Below are 23764 nucleotides of genomic sequence, written 5' to 3'. Positions count from 1 at the left end.
AGGTAATGAGACTCACCGCCTTTGTGGAAAGGTATTTATGGGTCGGCATTTTTTGGACCAATAGGACAACCTAAATTCTCATGCGTCCGAGAGGATCATGCGTCCGTATCAATTCGTCATGCGTCCCTATCAATTGCCTTTTATAAATATAGAAGGTATATATTTATATATTAACTAAAGCTTTATTCTAAAAGTATTAGAAAAACTTTAAAAAAGCTTTTAAAGTAACTTAGCTTTAAATTATTAATTACTTTACTACTACTTACTTTCTATTTTACCTCTAATTTACTAACTTTACTATTAGAGAGTATTATAACTATAGTTTTAAAATAATATTATATATAGAGTTTATTTATACTAAGTTAAAGTTATATTTATATAACTATTTTACTAATCTCTATAGCTTCTACTTTATAATTACTAAAATAATTAAAATAAAAAAGTAAGTACTATATAACTATATTAGTAAGGAGAAGTATTAGTTTAAGAATGTTTATAATAAGATACTTATATTATATTAGTTAATTTAAGCTATTTTATTTAAAGCGTTTAAGATAGTATATTAATAATATAAGGTAGCTTGTAAAGTTTAGGTTAATAAATTATAAACGAAAAAGTTAAGCTACTATATTAGCTTTTTTTGTATATTAATGAAGCTTATTTTACTATTATAATATTCTTAACTACTTTAAGTTAGTATGTAATAAACGCTATTTTATATAAGATATTACTAACTACTATTAATAGCTTAACTAAACCTTAGTGTATATTTGTTTCGACTATTTTACTAAATATACCTCTAATTAATATTTTATAGCTAGAGATTATAGTACTTAGAGTAGTAATAAAAGAGTTTAACTTTAATATTATCTTGTAAAAAAGGAACTACTAATAAAATATTATATTAATTAATAATAATAATACCTTTATAGATAATATACTATAGTATTAATTAACTGCACTAATACTTTTCCCTTATACTAACTATAATATATCTACTAAAAGAGACCTCTTTATATTTAAAGTAGCTAATATTAATATACTTATTATATTACTACTACTATTACTACTACTATTATTATAGTTACTAAAGAAGAAGAAGAAGTTAGCTATTAAAAAGTAAGCTAAAAAATAAGAAGAGAGGATATAAGTATTAGTTAGCTAATAGTTTTATTAAATAAGCTAATAATTAGCTTAAACTCTATAGAATTTTACTTGAAGCTAGCTATTACTACTTCTAGTATTACTATTAGCTCTAAATCTACCTTTTTTTAACTAAAGTTAGCTTTAATAGTATTTATAAACTTTTCTACTACCTCTATAAATATATTTTAAGGTTTTATTACTGTTAAATTAATAATAATTTAAGTAGTTTTTAAATTAACTAGAGTAGTAGTATAAGTATAAATAGTATAAGTAGTATAAATAATATAAGTAGCTATAGCCCTAAGTAGATATATTAATATATAAACTTTTACTCTATATCTTACAAAATAGTATAATACCTTATATAATAAACTTTTAGTAGCTACTAGGGCTAAAGTGTTATTATACTCTATATGGTGTGGCACCTATATTATAACTTACTAAAAGGGGTTTAACTAGGTGCTGAAGAAGCGACTGGGGGATGCTGAATATGGCCCCTCCTGATTCACAGCTGGTTCAGAGTGACGACGCTGAGCACACTAATAGTGGTGGGCTGTTCGACTCGACGAGGGAGTGTTTAGAGTCAGCCACCAAAGAACCTGTGTAAACTTCAGTCGGCCAATCCAGCAGAAGAAAACGACTTTCGCTGAGTTGTGCGAGTTGACGACTTCATTCTGAGGGATGTCTCGACTCTCGAGAGAAAACAACGATACCTTGTCCACTTGCAAAGAGGGCAGCGATGACCCCGCCAGCCAAGCAAACGCTCGCTGTCAGAAGCAGGCAGTGACAATCTTTCTGTACACACCCCCTTTTCGAAATTTGAGGAGGGGAAAACCAGCAGACGACTCACTCCCGGCGCATCCCTGCGGATCGGCCGCGTGGTTCCGCGACCAATCAGAAGTGCGTGCCTGGCGCTATGCCCTTTCTAGTGATGAGCCTGCTACCCCTGACTGGTGGTGGGGGGTTACATTTTGCACAATGAGGTGTGATGTGATGGCATTGCCGCTGCGTGTGCAACAATCCATCTGCTATCGTCCGCCAGCGCAATTATCACCTGCTCCAGACAATGCAACGGGAAGACTCGAGCTTAGGTGATAGCGAACAATGAGCGCCGCACCTTGCACTTATTTTGAGAAGGGATGCAGCATATTCTGTCGGCGTCGTGATTCCCCGAGTACTTAATACATACGCTAAGGTCACGGAAGAATGCATCGCACTCTGCACAACTCTTGCAACGCCGCCGCCCCGGAGAACGCCGCACCAATGCAATACCTAGCCAAGTGCAAGATTCGGGTATCAGATCTCACTTTCAGATCCCGGCATCCGCCGCCTGAAAGAATATTCGATCGTCGGGATGGTGAGGCACGTTAGGCGAGAGCCTCTCGCCGACAGGCGGCCTTAAGCCCAACGGGGCGGGAAGGCTGCAGAGCAAATCCGGTATGAAGATGGGCAAACACAGGGCTTTTTTCGTGCAGAGAACCATTATTCCCAATTCCAGGGCGTTGGTTGATGACTGGTTCGGTCAATAGCGCTATTTCAATCAGCGGTGGGAGCGAAATCCCAGCTCGAGATTGACCGTGTCGGCGCAGGAAGAAATCTCAAGACGTGCTTTCTTGGCGGCCAACGACGGGAATGAGCTTTTGATCTTCGCAGGTCGAAACTGATCGGCAGTGTCTCCCACGAGGGGCGAGACGGATAACGGTCGGTCGTCCGAGGTTGCGCCCTGTTAATTCCAGCGCACATCAACCGAGAGGGAAAAGGGTACATCGAGATCCAGGCCAAATTTTTCTTGTTAATCAACGTTGATGAAGGAAGTGGGTTCGAGCACTTTGTTGACTCAGCCATGGAAGTGTGTTCCAATTTTCCAAGAAAGCCCAAAATTCCCGCTTGTTGAAACGGCGAAGTAATTCCCCGCTGCGGCCCAGGTTTGTCCCAGTCGCCACCACGGCATAAATCTCGTCGGCCTGGGTCTCGATGGCCCGGTAGAGCCGCAGATTGAGGTTGTCGCAGCTTGATTGACCGGGAACAAAAGTATGGGGTCGGCACGAGATGCGTTGTTCGCGGTTCGTCTGATGATGACGCTCGCCTCTGCACAAGCCGGGCCGTTCCCAGTCTTTAAGATTTTGCAGTTGTTTTGGCGGTCCAAAGCTTTTTTCCCGCACTAGAACGTGTCTCCACGGTCCACACCACGACACGTTGCCGGCAAGGCTGTCCCGGGGCTGATCGCTTGGGGAAGACGAGGGCCTCTGACCGAGTGGAGAGATGACCTGTTGACGATGGACTCATCGAATCAAGACAGGCACAATATGCCGAGCGTCCGGAGTCGTCGTCGGGAGTTAACAAGCTGACGAAGATCGCAGGTTAAAAGACTCCGAAGAATGATGCAACTAGGCATTTCTTGCCGCGAGATGGAGCTGCCATTCCGTTGCAACGAGGTACTGCCAAAGGCAACTGCCGTGACGTACTACATCCGGCCCTAGCAGATCATGAACAACCCATCAACCGTCATGCGAAGCTCTCTACGTTAAATCTAGGGCACAAATAATATGGACAAAAAATTGAAGGCGCAGGAGACCCCCACAAGATGGACTTCACACATGGCGATTCCCGACGAGTCACGATATTCATTACTCCGCTAGGCAGTCGGGCACTGCAGACAGACTGCGGCCTCACGCCTTCCTTGATTGATTGCCTCTCGCTCTGCAGCTGGCTGGAGCGCACTGTCACATTAAAAGCCCCTTGTCGACGCTAACATGGCGACATTATTTCGCTTCCGCGCCGCGCTGGACCGCCCGCAATCTCCGCGATTTGCAGCCCTCCTTCCGGTTGGGCCGCCCCTCGATTTCCAACAGGGCGGGCCAGAAGCCAGGGCTCGCGGAAACTCTGATCGATGAAGAGGGCAAATGGGGACCTGACGTCGTAGAAGAGTTTTCGTACAAAAGTTCTGGACCTCGATTAGATTTTCAAAAATCTTGGAAAACACTGGGAGCAGGGCGGCGAGAATCTCATTCCCCACGTGTCGCCGACCGTGCTTGTTGTTCCCCTGCCTCGAGGAATGCAACCCGAAGCGGCGGATTCGGGCTCGACTCCCTGGTCAGAGGATCGGCTCATTACCACTGGCCGAACAGTGGTCGCATAGAAGCGGCCCCGTCTTGAACAATGCCATTCGAACCCTTCGTGCTGATGTCACTGCTCTCAAACATGTTCGCAGCAGGGCGTGGTCACGGCATACGCTGTGCGAGTGCACCGCAGTAGCTTCATGTCGTCTGCAGTGTGCCGCTTGGCGCTCGCTACAGCACACGGGCGATAGATTGAATTGAAGAATTGCGGGCACCCACGCGTTCACGACGACGTCCAATGCCGGCCCGCCTTGTTTTGTTTACAAATTTCCCGGGACGTCAAGATGGACGCGGTTCTGAAGGCGCGGACCGGGTGTGCGGCGACGGCGTTTGGCGGGGTACGTTAACGTCCGCCACAGGCCGACCCTGGCGACTGGGAGAGATTGCCATTCGAGAGGGGCGCGCACGCTGGTGATGTGCTCTTGACGTGACGTCGGCAGAGATGCAACCTGCGGAAGGCCGGGCGATAAGGTCTCTCTTTGGGATAGCCCGGGCAGGCGTCTGCGAGGCGAATGTCAAAAAGTCGCATGGGAAATTAAACGCGGCGACGGGACTTTCCGCCATCACTGATCTCTCTCTGTCTCTCCTGGCGGCTGGCGCAGATGAGGGGACCTGCTGATTGTGGCGGCGCGTCGGCGACGCGATGGTGCGAGGTGGCATTGAAATTGAGCGCGCCGGTGAGACCTTGGGGTGGTCGAGTGCCATTTCGTACCCGGCCTCGAGGTCCGGTGCGACGCTTGAAAGAGTTGAGATGAGACGGTAGGAAACGGGTATATGTCCGTTGCCGGCCCAATATCAGTCGGCGGCTTTCCGACTTCAGACCAGCGCTTGATGGGACGTCGGCCCGGCTGATTGATAACCACCAGGACACGCCACGGCATCTCCCCAGGTGTCAAGCCACGGTGACACATGTCAAGATTTCAAGTGGTTTGATAAACCACGGTGCACTTGGTTGAGGTGTCAATTTTGTCGGCCTTTGCGACGTGTTGGTTTTCAAGGCACACATCCGGTGACGTAGATGTGCGATTGCCGAGATCATTTAATCGATGACATCGTTCCACCGCTGTGATAAGCAACAAATTTGCTGACAGACTCGTAGCTGCCAACATCCTTTTGACTCCCCCTTTAGAACCGTTCAACAGATTGTACCTTCGAAACCCACATTCTCGTCTTTCACTTCTCTTGCTTTGGTCGAATTGTATTTCCAGTAACAGCTGCGATGAGCCGCTGACTGCCCTGTTGCTCCATCCACCAAATGGCAGCTGTTCGGGAGACTCAGGAGACGAGACGTCAGTCATCCTCTGAACTCCCGCCGCTACTTGATGCGAGTCGACCGAGTTTATCTAGGATGCATGTAAGATGTTTGAGGCCGTCTTCGCGGTGGAATTACTGCATCCAGGGTATTGGTGTCCGATATTTAGGTGAGAACCTAGTCCAGGGCAGAGGGAGGTTCGAGTGCGAGTATAAGGGTCGTCGAAACAGTAGCTATCCAGCACAGATGTTTCCGAAGGGTACCTTTCTCTCAGTGTATTGCGCATGCAGAACATCTGGTGATGTCCTCTCCCGACATCTACTTCGACCAAGGTGATTCCTTCCTCGGCTTGAATACCTCATCGTTCTGTTCAACTCGTCACGTACCATTCCTCGAGCAGTGAGAATGGATCAGGTCCACCAGGAACGGTTTCTCCTCCGATGACGGTGGTCTAGTACCCCTCTGACGTTGAGGCAAGATTGGGAAGAGTGACGAGAGCTCCACGGGCCACTTGATCATTGACGCAGACTCGGTATTTGGGGACTGTCTTCGCATGTGCAAGTCCTCCTCTAGACTCCTGCCAGGGAAAAGGTTGATCCCACACCAATGGAGACAGTGTTCCAACTGATCTGAAGATACTCAGCTAACGCTATGCCTTCTTTCGAGGGTTTCTCATTTTGTGGTTTCTTGACATTATTGCGTCCTTCTTGGTTGGAGTACCCCGGCTTCGGCCTGAGCTGATGATCTGGGGCTCGAGGTTCGGTTTTCTCCGTACCTTAAGCTACGCAAAAGAATGTCCCAGTTCCTCAGAGTCCTTCGATTCCAATAGGACTGGCTAAGCGGCGAGTCACGGGGAGATCATGCAAGACTATTGCTGCAGAGAGTAATATTACGAGACTGGCTTCTGTCTACATTTAACCCCTAAACACGCCGTCCGTTAATTCCAGATGGCAGCTGTGTGCTCGGTCGAAGATGGTTTCTCGGCTCACTATCATCACCTATTTTCACGTGTTAGTCAACATTACGTTTATCAAGTACAACCAACAGGCGCTCACGTGGTTCACAAGCACGTGTCTCCCTCCTTCGAGCACGAAACACCGGCAGGCGTGTAGATGGGGTAGTTGCCGTCCAGCGTGAGCGGGTTGCCGTGGACGCAGTTCCACTGGCCGCTGCGGCACTGCCCGAGGACCTCGCGGAACTGTTTGCAGAAGCTGGTGACCTGGGCAGGGCAGCCGGCGCGGGTATCCTGTGGGTACGGGAACGGGTTAGTCGCGAGTTTCGAGTCTTTGGAGGGTGCCGTCATGATTTTAGGAAGAAGGGAAGGAGAAGGAAGCACGACGGAGAAAGGTATGGGATAGACGTACGAGAGCTGTGGCTTGCTCGGCGATGGGGCTGGCCATTGCGCTGGGAGCGAGGGCGAGAAGGGGGAGGAGGGCGGTGATCTGCATCTTGAAGACTTTTGCTGCGAGCGATGCTTAAGAGGGTGTGATTTGTGGCATTCGTGATGGAAGGGAGTCATGAGCTGTTTTATAGATGAACTTCATGCGTCAATGCCAGAGCACATCAAGTCCTCTTGTTGTGTTTATTGAAGCCATGCTATCTTGCAAGCTATCTGTACCCGATTCAACCTTCTGGCGATAGCATGTGCTCGTATTTACGAACGCGTTGATATGATCAATTCCTCTCACTGTGGCACCCTTTCAGAATTCGTAAAATCTTCCATCAATCAGTCATTTCATCGGAACTTGGTTTCCGAGACTAGACCCATTCAACGATCCTCCTTAGCGTTCTGAAGGCATGTGAGCTAGGATATTGTTGACTTCAGTAAACTAAAGAGCATAGAATAATGGTTCAAGTATCCACTTAAACGACGACCTTCTGTTGCGAGCTCTTTATCAGATGGAATCTGATTAGATGAATCCCGGCAGGAAGATATCCTGTTTTGGCTCCGCCATTTCGTTCGCAGCATCCCACCGGCAACGCCAATGTCTCCCCGGGGACAGTCGTTCGGGATTATGTGCTAGAAGGGCTTTTTAATGGAGTTGGAACTCGCTATAAGGAGAGAATGTCTCATCCAATAGTTAGAAAAGTCACGATCTGCACACCTACACTTTGGCCTCTTTGCTAGATATCCAAGACACACAGGCGACGCGGATTTGACCTATGTTAAACATCACACTGTGAGAGTTAGTAGATAGTCTACCATTCCGCTATTTATAAACACAGCACTAAGAATGATAAAAGCCCGGCAATATCTATACAAGCGCCCTAGTAAAATGCTACATAGACACGTAAGCCGATGATGCCCTTCGGCTTGAAGGCAACATGGTGAATATCACAAATTCACAATCAGGCCAATTTCAATGATCCCATATCGCGGAGCGACTCACACGCAGGCCGCGAGGACGAGACCAAAGTCGCCGGTATAGTCTATGACCCGTCGTCAACACCCTTGGCAATCTTTGACCCGCAGGTCAGCGGAATCGTTCGCGGCGTCCCGTCCAAAAAGGATGATCTCGGCATCGTGGGGCGTGTAAGGCGTTGTCGACTATCGATAACGCCAAGTGCAGCAAAAAGGAGGTAGATGAGCAAGGCCTGGTTTTGATCCAGGGATCTGTGGATTTCAAGTCCACTGCGTTAACCACTGCGCCACCGTGCTCGTTGTACGGTGAGCGATCCTACCATTATGACAGATGCGGACGGAGTCTACGTTGTGACTCACTGGTCGACCGCAGCGGTGGTGGGTGTGATCGGCTTACGCTGACGTCGTCAAGAGCAGTCGGCGTGCATCCAAGCTTGCATAACTTCTCTGTGCATTCTGGAGGCTACGTCATTAACCCCTCTCATACTTGTGCTCACTATCGTCGAAGTTATTTGAACTGAGCAGCAGTTTCCCTTCTGAGAGATGTTGTTAAGACAAGCTGGGGGAGCTATAAATGGCTCAGATTGCGAGCAATCCATCTCCGTTAACGGTAACTGCGACTAGGGATTGATATCTCATTACTTCAAAGGTATTGATTGATATCTTCTTCTCTGATTATTGAACGAACAAGGGAGTTTGATCGGATAACATTGCACTTGTCTGTGTGAATACCAACACTGTGTCATTGACCCGTGAAGTTTCTTCATGACTTTGGGCATTAAGAAGACCTAAATTCTACTCTCATTTCTTTAATTGCGCTATCAGCATCCAGAGATGAACTATCATTTGAACCTTCTCGATTGCTCGAGCTTCAGTCAAGCCCAGCCAACACATCTTCAGTCCACCGCCACAGCTCTCCCGCCAACTTCTCGTTCGTCGCGCAGGAATCAAGTTTGTCGTTAGCCAGGTGTCCGACAGGCATGTAGAATCCGCCATTGACGAGGTCCTCCTTCCGCGCCGCGGCCGCGGCCCAGACCTGGTTCCAGGAGCCCTGTTCAGGGGTGAGCACCGTAGCGCCCATGAGCTTGTTAGGCAGATAGACAAGGATACGATTCTTGAGATTCTGGTTTGTGACGAGGCCTGTGTCAACGACTCCCGGGTGCACCGCGACGGAGGTTATGGAGGGATGGCGGCGGGCGAGTTCGCGGGTGAAGAGGATGTTTGCGAGTTTGCTTTGGCTGTAGGTTGAATTTTAGTATAGGATGATCTTTTTGGAAGAATGCCGGATGTAGAGAAGTGTTTACCCGTATCGGATCCACTCCCCTAGCATTGGGGGACCGGTTTGCGTAGTACGAAGCAGGGCAAAGGAGATGCCGTCCCGGGGGTGGCCTTGATACCCCACGGAGGTCAGGTTAACGATGCGGACATCCGCACCGGAGGCTGCTGTTCGCTCGAGAACCGGCATGAGGGTGCGGACGAGCATGGCATGACCCAGATGGTTTGTGGCGAACTGGATCTCGAAGCCATCGGCGGAGAGGGAGGGTCCGGTAGCCATGATGCCGGCGTTGTTGACGAGGATGTCAAGGCGGGTGTGGTTGAAGTGTTTGGCGATGGCGGTAGGGATCGTGGAGAGTGAGGAGAGGTCCATCTTGACAAAGGTCAGGGGAGGTGGAGAGGGAATAGAGGTGGGAAGAGAGGAGATAAGTGAATCTGCGGAGGATTGAGACCGGCCAGAGAAGTAGATATGGGCGGGGTTATGGCGGAGGAGGGCGGTGATTGTGGATTTGCCTAGGCCCGCTGTTCCTAGATTATATGTTAGTATCGAGGAGGGATAAGATGAAGATGGAGTCGTGTAGATGAAGAGAAACGAGTAGGAATTGTGATAGGTGAATAACTGAGAAAGTAGATGGGAGTGAAGGAAGGCAGGTGAAAGCTGGTAAGTTGACAGATAAGACGTATGAGGTAGATATTTCGAGTCCGTCGTTCAATAAGAATTTTCCAAGTGATTTGATGGCAAGCATTCTGCTGTGCCATGATAGCATGAGAATAAGTAATCATGAAGCTATCCTTGATAGTTGATCAAATTTGAGCTGGCCCCGGACCCTCACAGCATGGTGCAGGAGGCTTTCTCCATCCACTCTGCGGGCCAGTTGATGCTACAGGCTCGATAATGTATAAGTTGGCTGAAACGACGTAGAACTTGGAAACATGTGCGTTGGAATTTCCATTTCATTAACAGAAATGAAGGTGATGGGGTATTAGTAGAACAATCCCATATGACAAGTCGATGAGAGCAAATATTGAGCACGGAAAGAAGTATGAGAGACGATAGAGTGTGTGTATGGGGCTGGGTGTTGGCTGCTGTTCCTTACCTCCGGTAACAAATATCACCTTCCCTTCAAAGGATGATATCGACGGAGTTGGATCATGAAGATCCTTCTCATGAACAAAGAGGGCTTTCATTTTTGATATCGGTGGATCGTTGGACGTGAACGGAAACGAAGAAGGGGACGAACGGCGGACGATGCAAAACAATGCGAACGAAGCAGTTGGCTGTTCCGAGACTGGCGATGAAGACTTTTGCTGCTGCTCAACAGAAGATGCCGACGTGCGTGAATCCTGGAGTTTGATGATGCATGTGTCGAGTTACTTGAAGTGATGTCAATTTCGTCCGGTGCCCATGGCAACACACCGAAGTCCGTGTACTGATACCGTATCTTCAGACGATGCCAAGTCTCAGACGAATCCAGTACGTGAAGAATGCGAATACTAAGAGCTCTGTTTGGTTGGAAAATTGGCGAAAGTTTTGTGTCAACTGCCCATGAGGACTTGGTGTTCTAGATCAATGATCAGATTGAAGGCGCAGAGATGTCTGGCACTCAGAGTTGAAGCAGATAGGCGCTCAGCCATTTATACCAGGAAAGCTTCGTCGTCAAGAGACATTCGAGACCGTCGCCTCACATGTTCAATCCTACAAACACATCATCATTGCATCTTCACGCAAAGGCAATCGAATTGCTCCGCCGGCAATGTTATTCATCCGCCCATCTCGCCTATGATTCCGCAAGCTTTTCTGTTGTCGCAACGCGGCAGCCTAACCGGTCCATCACCAAGACACAAGCCCCCTATTTTCTCGACGGATGAAGCCATCACCAGTGTAAGCCGTCTGCATCGGCCACCTCCCCGACGTCAAGCCTGACCCCGTCTAAACCCCTTTCGGAAAGCAACCTGTAAGCCTGCTGCATCGCTGAACACGCGCTACCCTGAGTCACCCGGCTCCCGAGCCGCTACCCAAAGACAAGCCCGCCTCACTAGCCTCGCGTCTGCGCCAAATGCCGAGGGAGCGCATCATAAGCATATCCGCGGAACCGACAAGGCAGGTGAAAGAAAACGGGCAGACGTGACGTGAGGCTAGGCCGGATTTGGGGGTGGGGGACTGTAAGCCGATGGCATTCTGACAGAGCACCTCAGCTCAGTGAGTTCGCGTTTCGAGCAGTGAGGGTGTAAGCTTGCGAGCCCCTCTCCTTGGAGCAGTTTTTAGCTGGCGAGGGCATGAATAGTTGGGGGCGTTGTCGGCCGTAGCGGGCATGTTGTGGCGACATGGACTTTAAAGGCCGCCGCCCTCTCCCACCTGCTCCCACCCGTAGACCATCCTTTTGGAAGACTCAGGTGATGGCTCAAGACTCGTCACTCGTCACTCGCCCGCAGATGGGCGTCTTCTCGGCTTACATCTTTATGCATCGCCGTCTGATTCTCGGAGCGATAATGGGGCTAGTCCGAGATCCTCGGGCCCCGCGCCGATTAACCTCACCAACTCAGGAACGAACGGCAGAACCAATATCCCCGACGCCGGGACTTCGCTTGAGGCCTGGAAAGCACGGGACACGGGGATTGGATTTGCCGCGGGATATCCGGAACGCGGAACACCGGGTTTAGTGTCAGCAGCTGGAGGGCCCTGGGGAGAAGGGAGGGGGGGTCACTCTCGCCTGCTGCCGTCCATGGATCCATGTAGATGGGAATTACACGCAATCAACCCAGCACCAGGGGTCCGTGCCGTCGTCCGTTCGCTGGCTGCCTGTTCCCGCGCGAGGGATTCATTGATGATTGGGGCGCCGCTTAACGGTTATCCGTCGTCCCTTACGCTCGCCCTGTGCGAAGTATGTACTTCACTCGCCCGCTGCGTAGAAAAGAAAGGACAAACCCGGATCCTCGGGACCGCGCAATGTAAAAACTTCCCCTGTTTCAGTTTTAGCAACCGTTCGGGGGTGGGAATCGGCCCATCTGGATTCCAGTTGGGCGAAACGGAGATTAAATGGGATAGGACAATGGGGTGGGCTTTTTGGTTATTAACGGTTTTGTTTGTCATGGTTCATGGGTCTTTTCTGATGGTGGTGATGGCTTCACATTGTTCTGTCCAAAGGTTTACAGAGAGAGGGGCGCACGGAAACAACGGATGAGAAAGCGGCGGTCTGATGACCTTATCCTTTGTGTGTGTGTGAAAGTTTCTTCTGTGTTTTTTTGTGATTTATGATTTGTTTGGTTTGGTTTGCATTCTCGCCTGGCATTGCTGAACCCGCGTACATGATCTGATGACAAAAGCCAAGCGAAAAGTGACCAACAGCCTTTGTGTGACTGGTCACTTCCTACTGCCTCTCGTTCGTGTGACACAGCAACAAGTCCTTTTTTCCTCCCTTCCATCCCGCCAAGATGCACACAGGTAAGGCTGCCGCGTAACACAGCCCGCGCAGTGTGTAGTCCGCCCGCTGCTCGAGGACCCTGCGGCGGGAGGGTGAACGCGACTGCGTGCTTGCTCCGATGCCCGATGCAAATTCGAGATGAAGGCGTGAATGGGCGATGGTCGATGGAAAGGGGGCCCAGGTGAAGCGGGGTTGGTATGTTTGGTGGGAGGGCCATGGGAGTGTTTACTCCAGAAGACAATCTTCCGGAAACTCTAGTTTGTCGGAGGCTTTGTGGCAGTGGGCGCGCAATAGGGGATGACGCGCGAAAATAGCGATGCGGTGTTGCTTTGCTTTGCGTTGCTCTTGGCCCATCCATCTTGGCTCAGGGTTCCCTTTCACTCGCGCGGGGAATGATTGGGGTTGTTCTTTTTTTTCTGGTCTTCCTGGTGTATTCCCGCCACACAAAGTTGCCTTGGACCAAACCCCGGTCCCCTCCTCATGCTCCCCCACGTCGGGCCGGTAATCAAAATCGAACTTGGTCTGGAACTCCTGTCAGCCGATGTTTGTATGCAAGGACAAAGTGTCATTGGTAGCGTGTGGCTGTTCGCCCTCGCTCCAGGCAACTCCGCTTGGACGTTTTTGCCAGTGAGAAAAGATCCTTGCGAGGACCAACCAAGAGGGTGTTGACACTGACACTGGCCAGAACCCGTTGGAACCGTCTGGACAAGGCCAGACAGAAGGGAAAAAGTAAAATCAGGGTGATGGGGAAATGATTGCGATGTGCACGAACCTTTTGGATTTCCCGATTGCAGCGAGGGTCGAATTCTTCCCAATTGGCGTTCCACTCTTCCGTGTTGTGTCCAATCCAATTCCCGCGTATCCATCCGCATTCCCGTGCCCGTCTCGAAAAAGGGACCCCCCATCAGACCAGGTTTCGGCTGCCAGTTGGGTTGAATTTCGCATCGGTGATGATTGCGTTGGCGCGTCTCATCTAAGGTGGTCCCCCGTTGTGGTTCGCTCCCGAAGTGCGGCGGCGGCGGTGGTGCAATTTGAATGATGAACGGCGGCGTCCCACACTGGCCGTCCGATTGCCGAACGAATGTGACCCTGATCCAGCGCGAGGGAGACGTGAGAACGAAATAACCCAGAGGCAAAAAAATGTGCACACCCGTTCGTGCCATGCTGCAATCCGCAAACCCGCAATCCACAATTCCACTCGCACTGGAACCCCTTGCAAGAGGTTGCAGCAGGCGGACGGTGGGCTGCGGTGGATGGACGGCCAGACCTGAGGGAGAAACCTGATAACCTGGTCCTGGTGGTGACGAAAGCCCGGCCGCGTAACGTCCATCTTGCTCCGCGTCACCTCACCTCACCTCATCTCAGAATTTTCCTTTGGCTCCTCTAGACCGTCTCTGCTGCTGTGACAGATTCTGCCTTGCCGCTGCCTACACAGAACCGACGGCGTGACAAACGGCGTTCCGGTTCGCCATGGGAAGGAAACACAATGGACAGGCCAGATTGAACCCACACACACACAACAGACGCACACGCACACTCAGTCACAACAGACACACACCCCTTTCGACACATGGGCTACTGCCGGCCGAGGGCGGCCGGTCCACCCGGGGAAGCAGAAAGAGTGGGCAGTCGGATGTGCAGGAAGAACTGCAATAAGATGCGGTTCCATCTGCAACATTATGGAGTGCGGTCGCGAACGCGAAGCGAAGTGTGCCCTTGTGTGGGTGGACAGGGAGGGGTGTCCAAAGACGGTATGAAATAAAAAAGTGATATAGATATACAAGTACTTTTTTGAATTTCCTTTGCGTGATTCTTGATGAGATAAGGTGAGATGATGGAGATAGGGTGGAGGGGGCCCCCGATGGATGATTTGCGATTTGCCCTGGAGGACGGGGGTGGCCTAGGGTGGTCTAGACTTGCAGATCGCCGAGAGGGGGTAGGGGGTGGGAGGGACGATGGATCGCTGAAGGATTCGCTCCCGGGGCGGTCGGGCGGGAATTGGAGGACGAGCCTAGAGCCTTGGAGAAGCCTAGGGAGAGGGCATGGGAATTGGATGGATCATGGTTGGAGATGGGAATGATGGGGGAACATGGACCAATGACTCTTGTCTCCCACCTAATCCTCCCGCATGTCCTCGCCTCTTCTTCGGATGTGGAAGTGTATGTATGTATGCAAAGGTGACTGTGTGCTAGTGGTTGTGGTTCTGGGTGATGCCGGGCGGATGATGGATGATAAAAAAATGGTGTAGTGATGAATTGTGGTGCTAACAGTAGTTTGGGTATCGGTAAAGAAAAAGCAAAGAAAAGAAAAGAAGCAGCTGTAGAGGAAGATGGAAGAAGAAAGGATCAACCCTCGGTCTGTTCCAGCCAGACGCAGAGCTGGGGCTGCTGGCAGAACGGACCGGGCCAGGCCAGACCAGACCAGACCACTTTGCATGATGGTAGAAACGCACATCAGTGACTGGACGCGCGCATCCATCCCATCGATCAGGCACACTGGCTGAGGATCAGCAGCAGAAAGCCAGCAGAGTTCAGTGCCAGGAAAACTGGATCGGGTGGCCCCTGACTCGGATGTCAGCGGCCTGTAGCAGGGAGAGGGCGTCGGCGGCGGTGTTCTTGTGGAAGTAGACGACGAACATGTAGCCGGTGTCGGTTTCGCTTGCGGCCATTGTGCTCGAGAGGCGGGTTGTCGCCGAGTTGACGCGGTCGGAGAAGAGGTGCTTTTCCTGAGGCGTCATTGATGGCGGGAATCCTGTTGCTGAGATGCCCATGAAGTTTGACGATGCTCGGGGGCGGAGGGCTCCACTCGGGGAACCCATGGTGGCGATCGCTGGAGAAGCCGTGGTGGCGGTGTTGCGGGTGTAGTTGGGAGAGAGTGAGGCTATCGACGATGGGATGTCGTCGATGTTGCGGAGGAAGACGAAGACGGAGACGGGGACGTAGACGTGTGGTCGCGGTTCCTGTTTGTCGTCGAGGTTGTTGTTTATTTGTGTGCCTGGATGATGGTGACTCCAGACTATGCGAGTGTTCTTCTGGTGGAGTAGCAGTGGGGGTTTGCTTTGCTGTTGTTGTTGGTGATAATGCTGCTGTTGTTGATTTGTGTCGACGGTTTGTAATCTTCTAGAGACTTCTTGCAGGTACTAAATGAGGTGTCGGTTGGATGTCTTTGTCTGGAAGTCCGATGATGTCGGGTAGCTGAGGGAATCGTCTGAAGATGGCGGACGGTGACGGAAGTGGCCTCAAAGCAAATTGGGGGGAACCTGTTACTTTTGGGGTGGGAAGGTACGAGAAGGAAAGGGAAAAAAGGAAGAAGACACAAGTGAGAAATGCAGCAACTTTTGTCCAAGACGAGGCAGATGCACAAAAAGTCTAACGGGGGGGAGAAAGGAGGCTGGAGGGGATTTCAAAGGGTCTTTATCATCTTACGGCACGGCATCCACGGGACAACGAACCAGACCGGGCGAGTTACACCAGACGGCATCCATCCACCTTCATTCATTTACATACGGTATCCGTACCCTCCATATACCACATCCATACATAGCACCATAGGTACTCCATCCCATGCGGCATGTATGGATCCAGCAGCAGCAGCAGATGTACCTACTTTCTCTACTATGCAGCAGAATCCCCCAGTTCTACCCATACCTGGCCTTACCGCAGCACCTACATGCCTTGCCCTGGGCCCTGCGCATCCTCTCCTCGCCGCCAATGCTCCTACGGCTCCGGGGGGGAACTCGCCATGGCTGGGAGAGATTTGGAGAGGGGCCCACGGCGTCTGGCTCGCCCTGGACGGGCGTCTGGCTGGACCGTGGACTGTGGGTATCTCCAGTCAAGCGGTCCCTGGCCTGTGGGTTCGGCCCAAACTGTGGCTCTCTCTGTCTGTTTTTCTTGCAGCAGCACTCTGGCAGCCGGCCGGGGCTCTGGCTTTCCGCTGGGCCAGTCTCTTTCCTTCCGCTGGCTGCTTGTCCGTGTGGAGTAAAATGGGCAAGGGACAAAGGACCGTGAAGGGTTGGAGGGGGCGAGCCAGTGTACCAGAGACTGACCAGTGCTCCAGAAGCAACCAGATGTATCCTTGCTGGAACCCTCTGGGCCTTTGCGGTTCTTTTGCTGGGCGGGCTGCCTGCTGCGGACGCACGCGCAGCAGCATCTGATGCTACACACGATGGCGGATGGCCAGAGGCCTGGAAGCCCTGTCATACAATTCCGGTTCTAGAAGCCCAGCCTGGGCCACGGCCCAGCGTGTCATGATGCAGCGTTGCCCAGACTCGACTGCATGGCATCTGCGCAGCGCAGAGTCGCATAATGACTAAGAACACCTTAATTGGGGGACCTGTTCGCTGTCTCCGCCGTCTTCTGCACCGGGCCTGTCCATGGTTCTCTGCCCGTTTGCCTGACTTGCTACTGGCCACAGAGTCGAGAAGAGGAGCATCGGAAAGGATCAGGCTCTGGGCTTTTGCCTGCTGGCTGCCGAAGTGACGGGACTCAACTCCCACGGAGAAACCCAGGGATCCTTCTTTGCTTTGAAGTTTGCCCATCTCGCATTGGATTCTCTCTTCCCCATTTCCCATCAAACAGGGCTGTCCAGGGGACCTCACAAGGACTCTCCGGGGCCGCGCTCAAAGCTCAAAGGGTGCCTCAAAGCTTAGAGGGCTCTTCAAGGATGCGGCCGCTATTAATAGGATTCTAGAACAAATTGACTGCGTTTCAGAAACACGAGCCTACTCTATTCTCGTACGAATTTCACCAACATCGGCTGCCTTTCTTTATTTTCACCAATATCGATGGATCAACGGTTGCATCTTTCTATTTGGCTTCAGGGTCCAATGTGCGTGATATGGCGATTCCGTTCCTTAGCGGCCAGCCCCTCAGGGCTGCATTTGCGAATATTTTGAGTTGAACCTTTTAAGCTGCCATCTGGAGCCCTTGGGCAGAAACGGCCCCCAAGTTCCCTCCTTTTTTTTTTCTTGTGTGTTTTTCATTTCTGTGCGCCTGTTTCTGACTCCCATTGGGCGCGCTTGGCTGGATTTCTTTGACGCTTTATCAATCAATGGTGAGGTTTGTCGCGGTCGCGCTGTTTCGCATCCCGCTTAGTGCGACTTTGACGTGATGAAAGGGCGCTTCCCAAGGACTCGGTAGGCGTCTCTCATGTATTGAAATTTGAGATGAGCGCGCAAAAAAATGAGGAACTGTCATTTCAACCGGTTGACGCCGATTGGACGGCCACGCTTCAGGACGCATCTTTCGAAGTCGTTGCCTCGGCTTTCGATACGAGCTGGTGCGGCGATCAGCGTCCATCATTTCTACTGACAGACAGCTGCACCGACACCAAAACAAATGCACAAGCACATGCGAGCGGCGCGTCAAATCACATTTTCACATTTTCCTCGTATAAGCTCATCGCGGGTGGAGTTGACTCCATTCCCATCGCACCCTTGCGCCGCAATAGATATTTCCGTCTCGATCGATATTCGGCGAGAGTTTACGCCCGTCCCTTGAACCTTCAGCTTGTCCTCAACCTTTTCTTATGATAGATTGTTTCTCTTTCAGCTTCCTTCTATCTGGCACCGTTGTCTGGCAAAGCCGAGAGGCTCGGAGCCAGGCCTGTCACGCCCGTCAGCCTCCCTGTCAGCAGCATCAGACTGTTTCGATGGCATAAGGTCATGGGTGAGGTGCATATAGGCACGCGGGTCACGGGCTGGCACGACCATATTGCGTGTTGTTGTTGTCGACTCGGCCAGCACAGCAGCGGACGGACAGCTCCAGTGAGCGATTTTACCGTCCGCCTGCCCATATCCTATTCGACGGGATAACCAAGCGCAATCCACGGGACGGACGAGGTACACTGTGGACTCCGGCCCGAAGTGGGAATATCGTTGCCTGAAGGGCAATGTGTCCCGAACTCCAGACCAACGTGCCTGGCCTGGCCGCCTATCACTCGTCCGTTCTGCTATCATAGAATCAGCGAGCTATGATAGCATGCGGCAAATATTGCGATTTTATCCCCGGAGACGTTTTACCATCCCATATCCAGCCGTATCCAGGGTGCAGAAAAGGGCCTAGGCTGATCGAAAAGGCCATGAATCGGACAACGCGAACCTGGGCGAACAAGGTGACCGACTCGTACACCTGGTCTGTAGGGCAGAGGAAGCCATGTCAAACAGCGCAACACAGCCCGCGCGCATAACTCTAGCGGCTGAACGGTTCGATCAATGTAACCTTGTAAGCGAGCTAGACGCGCCCTTGCCCTGCCCTTGCGTGTGAACATCGTGGCGCTTCTTGGTGTTTCGCCAGGCACAATGTGGCATTGATCAAAAGCTGGTGCACGACACAGAGCTCCAACTCGGGCCACAATGGCTAGGAATAGGAGATTTCGGTTTCGGATTAAGTGCGGTCAGTTGACGGGATTCTGCTCATCCCACTCTCCGTGCTACCGTTACCTACAACCGGACCCAGCTCCGGGCCCTTGTTCCGATTGAGCTTCTGCTTTTGCTTTTGCCCCCCTGGCTAAGGTACCCTTATTCCCTCGACTCGCAACGTCGACGATGCAACACCCAGAAGAAAAAGGTGGATTTGGGGACATGGAGTTTATCCGGTGATGCCCGATTTTATTTTCTGCACTACTGCTGCAATGCTTCTTTTGTTTTGATAAAACGGACTTCGCGATGGAACCCGCTAACAAGCGAGCGCGGAAGCTTAAGCCTTAATGCCGTGCTCGACTCCTTCGAATTGATTGCTTAGCCGACAGAGTAGCCTGATGCTGACAACTGCCGGCCTAGCTTCCGACGCACCATGATGGGTTCGATGGATTGTTCAATGGAGACCGGATCCTCCTTCGACCCTCTCTGTCTCTCTTAAGCGTGAAGAAGCGTAGGAAGAAGGTGTGTGTCTGTGCAGTACTCAAACGACGCGTACGTGGCTCCGGAGAAATGCAGTGAAAGGGGAAGAGGAATGACAATCGACATGCTAACTTCCTTCGCAATGCTACGGTACATGTCCAAAAGGTCACCGGGTCATCTAATACCACTATGGACGTGACAGCTATTTCGGCCGTTGCGACTTCACCACTTCTGCTTCGGAATGACCTTTGCATCCGCCAGTCCCCGGAACACCGTCTCAAACCCGTCCCAAGAGTCCACGTAGCCCGTCCACCCCAGCTGACGCGCCCTGCTCATGCTCAGCACGACATCGTAGTCCTGTCCCCACGCGAACCCAGCAAAGGCCCACGATGCCCTGTCGAGCGCGTCCCCGTCGAGGCCTTCCCGCGCGGCCAGCCGCCTCCACGCCTCCTGGACCTCGCCGCTCCTGCTCCATTCCACCAGGTCGACCCTCTGCCGGATGTGCGACTGTTCTTGCTTCTGCTCGCCACTGGCACTGCTCGTCGCCACGCCGATCGCCTCCGCGGAGAGGGAGAACGGCGTGCGTGCGGCGAGCTTGCGCTCCGACGCTGTCGGGGCCGGACGCGTAAACTGGTCTGCCGGGACGTGAAGGCTGAAGTAGCGGGCGACGCGCGGCCAGAGGTCTTGCCAAGAGGCCGCATCGCCGTTGACGACGTTGAAGGAGAGGTTGGCTGCTTCAGGGGCGAGCGCGGCCCAGCGGCAGAACTGGCCGTGGAGGCGGGCGTCGGAGAACATTGTGATCCTAGTGTAAAAGTCCTCGGCGCCGGGGAAGACGAGCTCGTTGCTGTCAAGCTCGCGCTGGACCGCGGCGTAGATAGCGACGGCGGTGCCGAAGTTCATGAAGTTGCCTTTGGCGAAGCCGATCACCTCGTTTGGGTAAGTTACAACCCAGGAGATGCCGGGGTGGGCGGCGCAGAAGGCATGAAGGATGCGCTGCTGGCGGTAGTAGAAGTTTGGTGCAAACGGGGCGTCCTCGGGAAGCCTGGGTTAAAGGTTAGTGCCAAGTCAGTCATGGCTACATGTTCAGCTCATACCACGGATCCGTTTCTTGCATCGGGATCTTGACCCGACCATGCTGTACGCCGTATTGCTTTGCTCCACAGACGAGAATGATGCGCTTGATCTTGGAGGCGCTGTTGTTCAAAACCAAGGCCTTGAGGAACGCATCCAGCATATCGCCTACGTTTGGTGAGTGCTTTGATTCATAAAGGGGTCAGTCAACCTCACCATTGACTTTGCTGGCCTTGGCCTCGGTATCTTGCTCCAAGTAGGCGGCAAAGAAAACGTAATCAGCTTCGACCCCTTGAAGCTCTCTCGCCATCTCTTCGGGGGTGGCGCATAGGTCCAAGTGGCTCTGGACGACATTCTTGGGGAAGTCTTCCTTCTTTGACCGGGAGAGGGCATAGATCTTCGACCATTCTTCTGGATTGCTGCTGAGCTCCTTAACGATCTCACGACCGAGAATGCCTAACTTCGACGTCAGTTGCTATCACACACGAAGGATAAACCGGACAACACATGCCTGTGGCACCAGTCACAATGGCTGTAGGCATATTGAGGTTCTGGTGGACGAAGGTGTTTAGAGCACACAGGTAGGTAACGTGATTGCTAAACAGATTTGAAGAGCCTCAATCTATTCTGTCGGGTACATTTCAATTTAAATACTACCACTCGAATTGGAAACGCACGCCCGAATACCTCTAAGGCGCAGTGCGGTAGTACGCGGATTGACTAAGGGTCGAGTCCAAGAGCTTCTTCTGACTTACGTTCCACAGAACCAAAACTCCATGGTTTACTTCGGGCCATGGAGTGTGATGCTGGCTGCAGAGATGAATGCCACTTGATGACATCATCTTATGAATTAAGCCACCAGATCAATTCTCATCTCACCAATGAGTCGCACGAATCCATCCGTCGGAGAAACGTTCTAGGGCGCACTCCAAGGGCGCAAGATTAAGGCGTGACGATGCTGGCGTGGGAAAACACCAAAGTCTACACGCCACGCCACACCTACAAACGCTGAATTCTGAACCTCAACAACGATCAAAAACCGATTCTGCGCTAATTGATTGTGAATACCGAGTTAACGTCGAATTACCGAATTCAAGCCTATGGTAGAAGACTGTTCGTCACTGCACAGACCCCGGTTCGCCCCCATCTTCTCTGCTGTTTCTTACACCAAAGTATGGCGTCCCCCTTTGAATGGGCAAAACACTCGGCAATAGACCGATGTGATACGGATTATTCACATCAACACCGAATCTGACAGATGATGAGCTCCGCTTCTGCATCGCCACCTCGGGGGCAGCGCAACTCCCATGCAGCTCTTGATCCCACCATGGCCCCCGAACAGCATTCGCGATTGCCAGGAAAGTTGCAGCACGGAACGGCAAGCCTCGTGACTTGCTCCGGTAGATATCCAAGCAGCTGAAGATGAGAACAGCAGACAGCATAGCCAACACGACCCACAAGACTACTGTCCGCATGATGTAGACATCTTCCGAGACAGCAGTCACCACCGGCACCGTTGCTGTGCCAAAATATCCCGCTGTTGAGATGGCAGCAATTGACTGAGCGATGTTGCCAAAGAAGTGACCCCAGTCCTGCGCTGTAGGAATGGCGTACAAAGTATCGAGCGTCTTGTCAATGATTTGAAGCTGCTCGTTTGAGATCCACCACGGGATGGCCGTCATGTAATCTGCAAGTTTGTCGAGCGCGTCGGTGTCCAGGGCCGTTGTGTTGGTGTTGGGTTTGCCCTCGCAGTTCGTCATGAGCGTGCCGTTGAACATACACGAACCAACCTCCCAACGGAACTCCGGTGTGCATCTAGACCGAGAAATCCAATGACCCTCTTTCGTCTGTGTCAGGCTAGTGTCGTTGCTTTCCGTAAGGGCCTTGCTGTTGAGAGCTGATGAAGGGCCAGCTGATATAAAGTACGTTGTACCGCTGATCGGTACCCCGTTGATGGAGGTATTTGCCCTGCTGTTCCAGAGCCTCAGAGACTGAGACTCTCTCTTCTGGACACTTACGTTGATGGACTGCGTACTTGAGTCTGGCATCGTAAAGGTGTAGGTTGCATTTGAACCATTCAAGGACGTTGTGTAAGGCACATCGAGGGCAGCCTCGCAGTTGGCGTCCCAGTGATACAGCAGAAGTCCGTTATAGGTTGTATTGGAGTTGAAGGTGAGATTATGCGTGGGGATGGGGCCGATGACACCAGAAAAAACGTCGACCAGCGCGCTCTGGCTGACAATATTCCCAACAAAGGTGTACACGGTTTGGGCCAAGAAATTGTCGTTATCGTTCAGTGTTTGAGCGAATGTCCCGTTCCCATCCCACCCCATCGCATTGGCAAGTCGTCGTACGCTCGAGTCGTCGGAGGGTAAGATCGGAAGTCCAACAACATCGAATCCGGGTCTATTTTCAACAAAAACCCCGGTGGTGAGCATTAGGGTGCCCACAGGAACGATGCTGGTTCGGATGACGATGAGCGCAGCTTGCATAACCGCATACCACCACGAGTACTTTCCCAGAATTCTCAAAGTCCACGCGCTCGAGTCGTCCCCGATTTTGTCTAGGTCAGCTAGAGAAACGTGCCTCTGAGCTGTGAGTGCGAAAAGGCGCAGATGCCGGAAGTCGTGCATGATCCATTGAACCAGCATGCCTGCCGGTGCGAGTAGGGCGGAGAGGGCCAAGCCGGAGTAGAGCTGGTTGACCTTCAACTCGTCTGGTGTCCGGAAGACTCGACTTCGGGTGTATCCGCCGTTGACCTCGGGGCCCTGGTAAGTCCAAATCACGGCTGCAATGGCAGCGGCGACATAGACCGAGATGCAGACAATGTAGATCTTCAAGAACTTAAAATCTTTGAATGAAAACATGCGGTCTGCTGTTGAGCCAGTGTACGGGTACTGGTGATGCCCATCGTGTTGAGGCGGGCCGCTCGGTGATGCTGCAGACGGCTTCTCGGCCGAGTTCCGGTCTTCGTCGGAGACGTCTCTTCGAAGAGAACTGTACTCGACCCTGGAAGTCATGATGAGAAAAATATCATCAATTCCCTAAAGCTTTGAAAGCTTCAAAAATTTGAACCCGAAAACTTTGAGCACGCGAGCACTCCCACGTCCGAAGGGATGCAGCGGTTTTGTGTGATCCAGCCCCCAACACGGACACGGACACGGAAACGGCTCAACCCAGCCGTTCCAATCCCCTGCAAGCTCTGTCACTAATTTTGCTGCCTTCTGATCCTTCTCGCACTCGAGCGGGCACGATCGTCGTTGGGCTGAAGTTGAGTGC

General features: G+C 51.7%; 5 protein-coding genes and 1 non-coding gene across 6 annotated transcripts; all 6 read right to left on the bottom strand.

Moving 5' to 3' along the window:
- Window positions 1-6577: 6577 nt before the first annotated feature.
- COL26b_013126 (uncharacterized protein) lies at window positions 6578-6965 on the bottom strand (the record flags this gene model as incomplete). The annotated part of the gene is made up of 2 exons (XM_053185749.1): window positions 6578-6763; window positions 6882-6965. 2 exons carry the CDS (start codon window positions 6963-6965, stop codon window positions 6578-6580), a joined length of 270 nt encoding a protein of 89 aa, XP_053030325.1.
- Window positions 6966-8103: 1138 nt separating this feature from the next.
- COL26b_013125 lies at window positions 8104-8176 on the bottom strand. Its single transcript has one exon. It is a non-coding gene; the product is annotated as a tRNA-Ser (tRNA).
- Window positions 8177-8750: 574 nt separating this feature from the next.
- COL26b_013124 (uncharacterized protein) lies at window positions 8751-9527 on the bottom strand (the record flags this gene model as incomplete). Its single annotated transcript, XM_053185748.1, has 2 exons — window positions 8751-9117; window positions 9184-9527. 2 exons carry the CDS (start codon window positions 9525-9527, stop codon window positions 8751-8753), a joined length of 711 nt encoding a protein of 236 aa, XP_053030324.1.
- Window positions 9528-15106: 5579 nt separating this feature from the next.
- Window positions 15107-15394, bottom strand: COL26b_013123 (uncharacterized protein; the record flags this gene model as incomplete). The annotated part of the gene is made up of 2 exons (XM_053185747.1): window positions 15107-15327; window positions 15391-15394. The coding sequence occupies 2 exons, from the start codon at window positions 15392-15394 to the stop codon at window positions 15107-15109; spliced, it is 225 nt and encodes a 74-aa protein (XP_053030323.1).
- Window positions 15395-19636: 4242 nt separating this feature from the next.
- Window positions 19637-21027, bottom strand: COL26b_013122 (uncharacterized protein; the record flags this gene model as incomplete). The annotated part of the gene is made up of 4 exons (XM_053185746.1): window positions 19637-20456; window positions 20509-20653; window positions 20702-20945; window positions 21013-21027. 4 exons carry the CDS (start codon window positions 21025-21027, stop codon window positions 19637-19639), a joined length of 1224 nt encoding a protein of 407 aa, XP_053030322.1.
- A 576-nt stretch (window positions 21028-21603) lies between these two features.
- On the bottom strand, window positions 21604-23505 carry COL26b_013121 (uncharacterized protein; the record flags this gene model as incomplete). The annotated part of the gene is given in 2 exon segments (XM_053185745.1): window positions 21604-22491; window positions 22504-23505. 2 exon segments carry the CDS (start codon window positions 23503-23505, stop codon window positions 21604-21606), a joined length of 1890 nt encoding a protein of 629 aa, XP_053030321.1.
- Window positions 23506-23764: the final 259 nt, after the last annotated feature.

This window comes from Colletotrichum chrysophilum (assembly GCF_026319265.1).
Source record: "Colletotrichum chrysophilum strain AFK26 chromosome Unknown scaffold_206, whole genome shotgun sequence".
In the NCBI taxonomy this organism is placed as follows: Eukaryota; Fungi; Ascomycota; class Sordariomycetes; order Glomerellales; family Glomerellaceae; genus Colletotrichum; species Colletotrichum chrysophilum.
Note: the sequence above shows the minus strand (reverse complement) of the source record. Positions and strands in the feature narration are given on the sequence as shown.